The sequence below is a fragment of the Mus pahari genome, chromosome 16, assembly GCF_900095145.1.
Source record: "Mus pahari chromosome 16, PAHARI_EIJ_v1.1, whole genome shotgun sequence".
In the NCBI taxonomy this organism is placed as follows: Eukaryota; Metazoa; Chordata; class Mammalia; order Rodentia; family Muridae; genus Mus; species Mus pahari.
In genome coordinates this window covers 1,440,239-1,452,673 of record NC_034605.1, presented here as the reverse complement: position 1 = coordinate 1,452,673, position 12,435 = coordinate 1,440,239, and the positions used below count along the sequence as shown (strand labels likewise).

General features: G+C 46.2%; 1 protein-coding gene across 4 annotated transcripts in view; it reads right to left on the bottom strand.

Annotated features, from left to right (window-relative positions):
* Positions 1-12,435, bottom strand: part of Frmd4a (FERM domain containing 4A) — a 307,939-nt gene that overhangs the window by 124,665 nt on the left and 170,839 nt on the right. For all 4 annotated transcript variants that reach the window (XM_021215326.2, XM_029547334.1, XM_021215327.2 and 1 more), the window contains exon 4: positions 7,008-7,100. In XM_021215326.2, the coding sequence (XP_021070985.1) occupies positions 7,008-7,100 (93 nt within the window). The remainder of the gene's footprint in view (positions 1-7,007; positions 7,101-12,435) is intronic.

Sequence of the window (12,435 nt, the reverse complement as noted above, 5' to 3'; positions counted from 1 at the left end):
GAGAGAGGGAGAGGGAGAGGGAGAGGGGGAGGGTGGGGGGGAGAGGGAGAGGGAGGGGGAGGGGGGCCTAAATCTAAGATGCAGAAAAAGCAAAAGCGGCAAGGAACAAGAAAGGCACAGGTGGGAGAGCGGGCTGTGGGCTGTCAGCTGACTCAGGGGTCTGGGTTGTGGAGGAAGAGGGGTGGCACTGGTATAGGAGCGTCGATGTCACTTACAGGGATGATGAACTGCTGTTGAACAACACGTGTGTGAGGGGCCGGAAAGCGATGGGTTCAGGCTGCACTCAGGTGCATATCCACAGTAGCTGAGGGGGCCCGGGAATATGTCAGAGGTCAGGGCTGGTGAGGGGGGTGGAACTGTCAGTGAAGTGAGGGTACTGGCAGCCAGGGATGAGCACGCACACACACACTAGAAGAGTAGGGGGAGAGAGACGTGAGGCACCAACATGGAGCCGAGCAGGGGAGCCTGTGGCTGAGCCATGCACGGAGACAGAAGACTCGGATCAGAGCCTCACAGCACCACAGACTTGAAAGCCCACCAAGGTCAGCTTGGTCGGCCACAGCCAGGGCCACAGAGGGCTGTGTCAGAGGGGCAGATGGCTACAAGCTGGGAAAGCAGCGACACACGACACACGTCGTGAGGGAGGGAGCAGAGCAAGAGCATGGGAGAGGACTTCCTTCAGGCAGTGAGGTAAGATGTGCCCTTAATGAGAATGAAGCCAGGATGAAGTAGCTGAGCAGTAGAGTTCTGAGGCAGGGGGATAGATGGAACCTAAGTGCTTGCTGCAGCTTTGGTAATACTGAACGAAAAGATTACTTCAAGAGGATGAAGCAACTCTTCTTCTGAAGGATGTGTGTATATGTGTGTACATGTGTGTATGCATGTGTCTGCAGATACATTTGTATGCATATGTGTACACGTATATGTATTTGTGTGGCTTTGAATATGTATATGTGTATGTGGGTGACTATCATATTTATGTACATTTATCTGTATGTTTTGCATGTATGTGTAGGCGTTGCACACATGCATGTTTATATGTGCAATGTGTGTGTGTACAGTAGATGGACATGGGATCTACAAAGATGAAGCTGATATAATCAGGTCGGTAGGGAAGGAGGTAGGTTGATGGAGTGCATTCATTCATGTTGGCTTTTGTTTTCTCAGACAAATCATAAGGGACGGCGTCTTCCTCCAGCAGAAGGGGACATCACTAGAGAAGCAGAAAATTCCAGACGGAGTTCTGATGAGCTCACCTTGGTGGAGAATCTGCCTTCTCTCTTGGAGAAAAGAAATGAGCAGTTTGGTCCGGTGATGCTTGGGCAAGCTGAAAAGGGAGGCTCAGATCACAGTGTGTGCTAGATTCCTATAGCCAGGACCTGGATGACAGCTACCTGGAGAGACCAATGCAGGAGTTCATGTGACAGCACATAAGGGGCTGAGTTCAGGGAGGAAAAAGGAGAGGAAAGGGTAGAGAGAAGCTTTGCATTGGAGAATCCATGTACTTAAGAACAGGAAGAGGATGGGGAGAGTTCAGGACTTACAGTCCACGCAAGAGGATGAATAACAGCATCACAGTCTCCACGGAACCACGGAACCATGGAACCACCGAACCACAGAATCATGGAAGCAGGAGTGGGGCGGAGAACAGAGAAGGGGTGGCCCAGTTACAAATGCTTTAGACCTGATGAGCTCAAAGCACTCAGGTGAGGCTGTGTTTAGGAAAACACTAAACATAGAAAAGTGTCACCTTCCGGAAAGGACCCACTGGACAGGAGCTGGAAAGGAAGGACTATATATTGTCTGACTCGTACAAAGAAATAGCAGACAAGAACTGATGAGCTGTGCTTGACTTCACAGAGAACCCAGGTTTGCTTCTCAGTACCCATACCAGGTAGCTCACAACTGCCTGTAACTCCAGTTCCAAGGGGTCCAAAGCCACCTCTGGTCTCCCAGGGCACTTGATGTGTACACACACACACACACACACACACACACACACACACACACACACACCCCATCATAGAAATAAAGAAATAGAGTAGGCAATGTTTGATCGTAAATGGAATTTGGAGATTAAGAAAATTACCTGCATGTAGGTTTATATGTTTATATGTGCACGTGTGTGCATGTATGCATATTCCCATGTATATATTTACCTGTGCGACCTCTTATACAGGCCTGAGGTCACTGCCAAGTGCCTTTCTCAATCACCTTTCTACTTTGTTTTTGAGATATCTCTCACTGAACCCAATACTTGCCTTTTCAGCTATGAGTCCTCGGGAACCACTTGTGTCTGCTCCAACTCCCCAGAGCTCAGTCACACTGGGCTTTTACAGGGCTGCTGGGGTCTGAATTCAGTCCTTCGTGCTTGCTCAGAAAGCTGTTTACCCACCGAGCAACCCCACCGACTGAGTTATTTTTCTGAGACAGAATGGCTTTGATCTCGAAGCAATCCCCCTGCCCTAGCTTCTGCAGTGCTAGGATTTCGGGTATGTGCTTCCACACTTGCACTGGGGATTTTCCTCTAATGAGCATTCCCTGAGATTCTCACTAAGGCCCACTGAAAGTACAGTAGGCAGGGGTGTCATTTCCTGCTGCAAAGCAGAAGTGGGGACCGTGCAGGCATTGGTTTCTAGTTCTTGCTATAGCTAGCAACCATTGAACATTTCCAGCTCCCCTGTCACTGGGTTTGGGTAGAGAAAATAGCTTGGGGTGCCCTGAATAACATACACCTGAAGAGACCTCAACACTTAATGCATTGCCACCAGGGTTGAATCCCCACACCCACACACATCTGGTGTCTGTACTGACACTTGGCATGTGGCCAAGCCTGGTGCTTGCTTGCTTTTTGGTTTTCTTCTTCTTCAATAATGCTGACAAAAAGTGTCAAGAAAAGGAACAGTGCTTAAAGAGTGAGGGACCTTCACCTCACCCCAGTTTTAAAGTGTAAATGACTTGGTGTGTATGTGTGTTCAAATGTTCATACAAATACATGCATGCGTGTGTGGAGGCCTGAGATCACCTTCCAATGTCACTCCTTTGGAGTGGCCCACTTTGGTTTTTGAAGCAAGATCTCTCATTGATCTGGCACTCACTGAGTAAGCTAGGCTGGCTGGCTGGCTGGCTGGCTGGCTGGCTGGCTGGCTGGCTGGCTGACTGGCTGCCGATCCCACGATTTCTTCTGTTTCTTTCTCACTAGTGCTAGGATTCCAGGCACTCGGTACCATGCCCAGCTCTTCCTACAGGAACTCTAGGATTCTAACTGAGCTCCTGTAACCCTTTTATTGACTGAGCTATCCCTAGAGCCATACAGATTTTTTTTCCCTTTGAGAAAGATCATACCATATAACCTTGGCTACCCTAGAACTCTGTGTAAACCAGGTTGGCCTCGAACCTACAGAGACCCACCTGCCCCTGCCTCCCTAGTGCTGGGATTAAAGGCACGCAACTTTCATGTCCCACCATAAATTTTTTCAGAGATAAAATCATTTACTAATTGTCTTAGGGTTTCTATTCTTGCACAAACATCATGACCAAGAAGCAAGTTGGAGAGGAAAGGGTTTATTCAGCTTACACTTCCATATTGCTGTTCATCACCAAAGGAAGTCAGGACTGGAACTCAAGCAGGTCAGGAAGCAGGAGCTGATGAACCCAAGACTACCAGCCCAGGGATGGCCCCACCTACAAGGGGACCTCCCCCGTTGATCACTAATTGAGAAAATGCCCCACAGCTGGATCTCATGGAGGCATTTCCTCAAGGGAGGCTCCTTTCTCTGTGATAACTCCAGCTTGTGTCAAGTTGACACACAAAACCAGCCAGTACACTAATTATTATTTGATTCAGTAAAAAAAAAAATAATGCTATACTGGGGGCAAGTTTACCATTCTAGGGGTGGGAGCCAGTTTCATAGCTTACAATGTCAAATGACAGTCTGGGGTCCTGGTTGTGCACTGAGTAGGTCTTGAACACTTTACATACTTCTTCTATTCTGCTCCTTGATTGTTGCCTGGGCAGAACTGTGAGGCTTCTGTAAATAGCTTCTCCCCGTTTAGTTTTCTAATGATTTTGCTAAGGTACTTGGAAGAATGGCAATTCAAACACATATCTATGTGTTATCAAACTGCAAGTTGGTCAGCCCTACAGACAGCTCCTCAGCATCTTTGTACCAGAATGCCTCTTTGGGGGAAATTTTCCTCCAGATTTGAAGAGGCAAAGTTGCTCGAATAATTATTTCAAAGCGAATCACAACACACAGATTTCCAGTACATATGTTAACAATTGCACACGCAGATTGGGCCGGCAAGATGGCTCCGTGAGGAAAGAGTCTGCTGTGCCCATCAATGCCTGACAACCCGGGTTTGATCCTAGAATTCATGCAAAGGTGGAAGGAGAGAAAAGACTCCACAAAGCTGTCCTCTGCCCTCCATATATGCACTGTGATACATAAGCATGCAAGCACACACACGTGCACACACACGCTCACACACACGCGTGCACACATGCGCACACACACGTGCACACACGTTCACACAGTGCACACACGTTCACACACATGTGCACACACATGCACACACATGTGCACACACACGTTCACACATGTACACACACGTTCACACACATGCACACACACATGCACACACAGGTTCACACACACATGCACACACACGTTCACACACATACATGTACACATACGTTCACACACATGCACACACACATGCACACACAGGTTCACACACACATGCACACACACGTTCACACACACATGTACACACACGTTCACACACATGCACACACACATGCACACACACATGCACATACACATGCACACACGCGTTCACATACATATACACACATGTGCATGCACGTACACTCATGCATGTGCGCGCACGCGCGCACACACACACACACACGCACACACACACTCATGCACAATGATAAAACTACAATAATACATTGCACCTAAATTGCAATGTCTTTGTACCAACTCTCAGCACAAACAATAAAATCTCAATTATGGTTTTAGAAAAAAGCCGTGTAAGGAAGGGGAGCCTAACATGTGGCCAAGTCTATGCCTCTACCTATGATTATAGGTTAATGAACCAAGTCTGTCCTGATCCAACCGTCCCCTCTCACTGGAATTGTTAGCTTTGTTTTATAAGGTTATTCCCCATTCATCTGAGACAGCATTAGAGAGAATATGGCATTGAAATCATTCCCATCAGTAATGGAAATGGCTGAGATTAGCTCTGATATCCTTGCAGCTGTTAAGCAAATCAAAAAGGCATTAACTGCAAGTTGAAATTTACTCCAGCAGCGGAGGTAAAGATGCGCACTCCAGCCTGTTAAATGGACCCTTTAGCTCTTTACTTGAGACTTGGGGGATGCTGTTTGCGGAGGCAGGACTGCTACATCTAGAGCTGCAACCCTGACCCTGCTCTTCAGGGAGGAATGGCCTGCAAGCCCTTTGCACCCGCCATTTCTGATTTCTGCGAGTGTATTTAATTGGAGCAGGGTCTGAGGAGTTGGCAAAGAGCCATTCTCATCTGAAGACCAAGGACGTAGTGTAGTCATTAGCACACTCAAGGTCCTGGGTTCAAACCTCAGTATCAGGAGAAAAATAAATAAATCAAAGCAAAGACCCTAGTTCCTCTCCAGTACTGGTGATTGCTTTAGAGAGAGTGCTCTCAGGGGCCCCACAGCTGGGTGGGTGCTCAGAGCTGCTGTGTCTGGAAGCTCTAGCTCCGGACTCGGCTGCTCATTTGCACTTTGATTCTCCTTTAGGCTTCGATGCCTATTTGCAAACAGAAGTGATCAGTCCTGGGGTCTTCAGAAGGCAGTGCAAAGGTTAGACCCCTAAAAGATCTATACTAGGAGCAGGTGAGATGGCTCCGCCTGTTAGTGGCACTTGTCACCCAAGCCTGAAGACTAAAGTTTGGTCCCTGGAAACTAGATAATGATGGACTAAGAGAATCAGCTCCAAGAGATTGTCCTCTAAAATCCACAAGCATGCAGGGGCATGTTATGCTTATACATACACAAAACAATGAAATTTTTAAAAAGTGTCATATGACATATGCATATTGTATTTTTCTTTTTTGTGGATGGTGTGTGTATGTATGTTTGCAAGTGTCCATAAGCACACGGAGGCCAGAGACTGACGCTGGGTGTCTTTCTTGATTGCTCTCTAATCTATTTAATAAGACATAGTCTCTTGCTGATCTCAGAATTCACTAATTTAGCAAGTCTAACTAGCCAATATGCCTGAGGGACTCCCTGTCTCAGCCTCTTGAGGACTGGACTGTAGGCAAGCTGTATGTCCACCTGACTCTAACACACACACACACACACACACACACACACACACACACAAAGTCTGCAAGTGTTTTATCCACTGAGCCTTCTCCTCAGTTCTCCAGCATCTTTGCTACTCTGTCCTCCCCTGTCAGAAGGGACATTTCAATCAGTCCTATTTGAGATAAATTCTATACATTTCAAGGGATTCCAGTGGCATTTGTGACAGAAGCAAAGACCATAGAGGCTTGTGATAGAGCTTTAAGTGGCACTGAAAAGAATATCAGGACTCATTACACAACACAAGACTCAGTTTACTCTGAGATATATGACCCTCTCCCTCTTCTCCCCTAAAATAAAGTTTTATCTTCATTTGGCACATAAGCCTTCACACAGTCTGTGTGACAGTCTGTGGCCTCTGCATACACTGCTGGGCCCAGAACAACCATACCCGAGTTTTCCTTTTCTTGGAATACGGCTGTGCTATTACTTTTACTCCTAATCACAGACCAAGACACACTCAATCTGCACTCTCCGTTTAGTCTCTTCATCCTTCTAGACTCTTCTGATGAAGAACAAAGAGATGGAAGCAGGGAGGGGCTCCAGGGGTACCTACCGGACACAGAAGTACAGAGCCACCGGCAGGGGCTCCAGGGGTACCTACTGGACACAGAAGTACAGAGCCACCGGCAGGGGCTCCAGGGGTACCTACCTGACACAGAAGTACAGAGCCACCGGCCCAGACTTTTTGGGGAAGTCGTGTTCCAGGACTCTTCGATCTAGTTGGAGCCAGTTCAAGTGTCCCCTGGAGAAAGGAGAGACAAGGGGGTTAGGTTGTTGGATTGTACAGGTGTTTGGAGATGAGGGTCTCCACAGGCAGAACCCACTGGATCATAGGAATCCTTCCCGGAATTTCAGTATTGGAGGAACACACAGGAATTATCTGGGGGGGTGGAGTTCTCGAGAGAGGTGTTATCTGGCGGGGACAGGATATGAGGCACAACCTTTAAGATGAGAGGTACTAACTGCTTCCTATAGCCACAGCTCGCTCCCTCAGCCTGTGTTCCCTTCCCACTGCTCTGGGCTGTGTGCTTTTCCTATAGGACTCGACACACTTTAATAACATGCCAACAATCCTCACCTCGTCCTGCCGGAAGCAGTTGAGATACCACATGAGCCACAGGTTTTTTTAACCGTAACCCTGAGCAGGATCAAACCATGATTCTGTTTCTGGGCACTCAACTTTCTTCCGCACAAAAGGAAGCATTTGTCTACACAGTCTCTCACACAGTTCTGTGAACTCACAGACATTGTATATGGATGGCCCAAACTTAAAACAATTCCAGGGTTTACCAGCAACAGAATGAATGAATGAATGAATGAACAATCCCCATATGGAATCCTATACAGCAACGCTATCACTGTAGATGATATATATGGGTAAGTCTGAAAATAAGTAAGTTGAATGAAGAAGTTTTAAATGAAAGAGTTTAAGAAGTATATAGATGACACAACTCTATTTATATAAAACTCTAGAAAACACAAACTAATCTTTAGCTCCTGAAAACAGGTTTGGGGAGAGGGATGTTGCGGGGGATATATCCATAGGGAAATGCTTTAGAAGGGGTGGCTATGTTGTTAGCTGAATATTGGTTTGATTAAAAAGAATGAGGGTCTCACCCAGACTGGCCTGACAATATGACATAGTCCATGATGACTTCAAATTTCTGACCCTTCTGTCTCTACCTCCTAAATGCTGGGATTACAGGCATATCCCACAATGTCCTGCTTTCGTTTGATACTTATCTAGCAATGGGTTGGCTAGAAACCAATGTACGGTGATGGGTAGAGGCAGAGAGTGAGGAGGTGGGATTGTCCTGTGGGAGATCCTGCTCCTGGGGGAATGGCGTCCCTGTGACTACTTCATCTAGTCTTCAGCCATCAGGCAGAATGAATGGTGAGCTACCTCAGGGCCCCTGCTGTCTCTGCCTCCACTGTGCTGGGATTATAAACACACCCTATGATGTCTGCTATTGCACTTCACAGACTGAAGTTATTATAGGTGTGGAAGGGCAGGGGTGGGGCTGGGAGCTCATCAAATGGGAGAATGTGGGGACATTTGATATCCTGGATTCCTAAGTAAACACGTTCACCAAGGATGGTCTAGGAATGCCCTCATACACAGAGAAAGAGTCAAGCAGGATGCATGCTTGAGAAGCTACGTTAGAAACCAGAGGCTACCAATTCCAATGGAGTCTGCCCTTCCTTTTTTATTAACACAAAATTGTTTGCTCCAGTACATCACTGTTAGGCTCCTTCTAAATGTCCTTTTTTTTTTTGCATATGTGTATTTGTATGCATATGTGTATATGTGTGTGTGTGTTAGAAAGTGTAGGGAGCACACGTATACAGTACAAATGCATGTTTGTATGTGTGTGTGTGTGTGTGTGTGTGTGTGTGTGTGTGTAGACCAGAGGCTGATGTCCGGTGCCTTCCCTGATCACTGTCCTCTATACATATTGCAACAGGGACACTCCCTTGAACCCAGAGCTCAGTAATCTGCCCAGTTTAGCTAGTCAGCTTGCTTTAGCCATCGTCTCCACCCCTCGAGCCTCGAGCCTCGAGCCTCGCCGGCAGCTCAGCATTTACATTTGTCCTGAGGATCTGAACCCGGCCTTGATGTTTGCACTTCCAGGAGCCATCTCTCTTAGATTTGTTTGTAATATCTTCTATATTGTGGAATTTTAGCTACTTCTAAAATACAAGCGTGGCACTGACCGATGCCAAAGGCCAGTCATTTCTGCATTTTCTGTGGCTGACAAGTAGACACTAAACAATTTTGTTGTTGTAAGAAGACAGGTATATTAGTTTTACCGTATGTCCCAGAGATCCATATTCTCTGTGTACATGCACTTGAGCGCACACATGTATGGCACACGGGTATGAGGTCCTCTGGAGGAATCCATCCTGCTCACCCAGTCTAAGACCCAGGCTCATCATTTACACTGAGGGGTTCCCGAGCAGCACCGTCCTTCCCCATCTGTGTGAGCTACACACATCTAAAGTTAAGCTCCAATGCCTCTCTGGTCACTCGACATAAGGTGCTGTTGTTGGCTGTGGTGTGTGACAGTGGTGCTCGGCTCAGAGGCTGTCAAGATCACTAAATGTCAAGTTCCCAGAAGCAAGTATGACAGCCCAGACACGGAAGGCTACAGCCATTCACTTTCGATGTCTTGCTGTCTAGGAGTTAATGAGTGGAACCCCTGAGCCCAGTTTAAGCAAATTATGTTCCCAGACCTAATGCTGCTGGGTCTTGCTCCCAAGATAAGAAGTTGCTTTTGAACTCTGCTTGTTTTTAAATGCTAGATAAACTTGTGGCTTCAACTAGACCCTTTGCGGATGCCTCGGCCAATGCCATGTGTTCTGTGTAAGAAGGATATAGAACAGGGCAGGCTAGGGCATGCTTTATGAACCAGCATGTGTGGCAGTAGGTCACAGGTGAATTGCCAACAAGACATTCATTATTTAGGTAAATTGGACTCCTGGACCTGTATCAATCAAGCAAGTCAATTAATTGCAACATAGGCACTAGGAGATGGTTTAGTCGATAAAATGCTTGCCACACAAACATGAGGACCAATTTTAGTCCACAGCATTCACATAAGAAGGCAGGTGTGTGGGTACCTTAGAGGCCCTGAGGGTGTGAGAACAGGAGAGCTGGTGGGCTGACCAGCTCAGCTACCCCCAAGCCCAGATCCAGGGCTTTAAGTTGGCCCACCCCAACATCTACTCCATTTATGAACTTCTGAAGGGGCTGATCCTACAGAGCCAAAGCTGTAGGATCTCCATGACACAGGGCAATAACAGGATGCCCCGAGAGGAGTCCTGGCGAGGCTCCAGTATTGATAGTCATAGAAGTAAGTCAGAGGTCTCGAACCAGACCAGTGACTCACTGCAGTGAACAGTCACAAGTGAAGGTGTGTGGACAAAAGGGCATACTGTGTGACACACGGTGACACACCATGACACACTGCACCTTCCATGTTGAGATTTTGTTTTGTTTTCTTTGGGGGAGGGTTGCAAGGGGGGGCAGATATGGAAGAGCAGGGGGATGAGTGGGACTGGGGTGCATGATGTAAAATTCATAAAGAAGCAATAGAAAGTAAAAGAAGAAGAAGGAGCAGGAGGAGCAGGAGGAAGACGAGGATACAGGTGTGATGGGGTGCTTTTGAAAGCCCAGTTTTGGGGAGTCTGAAATAGTTGGATATCTGGGGATTGCTAGCTATCCATCCTTGCCTAACTGTTTAGCTCCAGGCCAATGAGAACTGACTTAAAGGAGGTACATGCACACACATGCACACACATGAAGAAAAAAAACCTGTGATACAAGAAGCTGAAAGAAATCGTCCTCACGTGACTGCCTTTGTGTTCTTAAATAGGAATGTGGTCCCAGTGTGCATGCGACCCCTCTAAAACTTAAGCAAAACTCTTAAGTGCAAGCATTTGTGGGAGAGACAGAATGGAAATTTTTAACAAACTTCAAGGGGTCATGTGGTGAACTGATCCATGTGAGTCCCTCATTTTCTTAACTGGCATGTGAAAATACATTCTAAGTACTTGTGCAATAATGGTTAACGTCTAAACACTCCTTAAGAGTTGGTTTTTTTTTTAAAAAAAACAATATGATATTCAATTATACCATCTGAGGGGCAATTCATAAAACTGGGGACAGGAGACAGAAGGTTAGCTGCACTATCAATCATGGCTTCGGCGTGTGGTATGCTGACTGCTTACTTTGGCTGAAGTTATTTAGTGTTTGGTTTTTAAGAGAGGATCCTTTGTCTTCTATTAGCCATTAACTTAAAGATATTATAATTGGAGAATTAAATTAGCACTACAAGTATTTAAGAAATAAAATATAAGAAAAGACTCTAAATGGACGCCAGTTGGATAAGTGAAAATTTCATTTATGCTGTTTGTTTGTTAAGTGAAAATTTCATTTATGCAGTTTGTTTGTTTGTTTGTTTGTTTGGGTTTCTCTCTGTGGTGCTGCATAAGCCCATGGTCCTCAGTACAGGAGGAAAGTACTCAAGCTAAACAACTGACCTTTGCGCCCACCCCTCAGTTATATTCCCTATACAGGAGGGAATACTAAATCTGAACTTGGAGGGCCTTGATCCTCAACCTGTTAGGAATGGCCCCCCTTGAAATTTGTTAAGGATTTACATGCCTTCTCTCCCACAAATGTTTGCATATAAACATTTGTTTAAGATTTATATATTATCAATACTGTATCCTCACTGGGACTCCTCCCAAGACATCCTGCTGTTGCCCTGTGTCCTGGAGATCCTGCCGCTTTGGTTCTGTAGGACTGGCCCCTTCAGAAGTAGCTCCTCAACCATGTTTCAGGAAGGTAGCCTCTGTACACTGTCTCAGGCCCCTGGGATACGTCAGTGGGTATTGCTCCCTGACAGTGTACGTGCTAGTGGAATCAATCAGTTGTTCTTAGATCTGGGTCAAGGGAACATAAAGACATTCGAGGCCCTGAAACAGGGCTTTTGGACTTGGCTATACATCAGAACCAACAGGGGATCTTTGATGGAAACAACAAAACAGAGACAAAAAAGTCAGTTTAAAGTGTCTTGGGTCCTTCCACTATATGGCCACGCTAGAAAGAAACCCTGGCTCCAGCCACATGTCAGTACGTATTCTAAGGGGCCGGGGAGATGGCTAAGTGGTTAAGAGCATGTGTTTCTCTTGCAAGGGCCGAGGTTTGGTATATTAGCACCTACACAGTGGTTAAAAACAATCTGTAATGCCAGTTCTTCTAGGGCAGTAGTTCTCGATGTTCTTAATGCTGCGACCCTTTAATAAAGTTCCTCATGTTATGGCGACTCCCAGCCATAAAATTATTTCATTGCTACTTCATAATTGTAATTTGCTACTGTAATGAATCGTAATGTAAATATTTGATATGTGACCTCAAAGGGATCAGGGCCTGCAGATTGAGAGCTGCTATTCTAGGACAGTCGATACCCTCTCTTCTGACCTCTGTGGATACAGCATGCATGTGCTGCACATATACAAATGCAGGCAATCACACACACACACACACACACACACACACACACACACACACA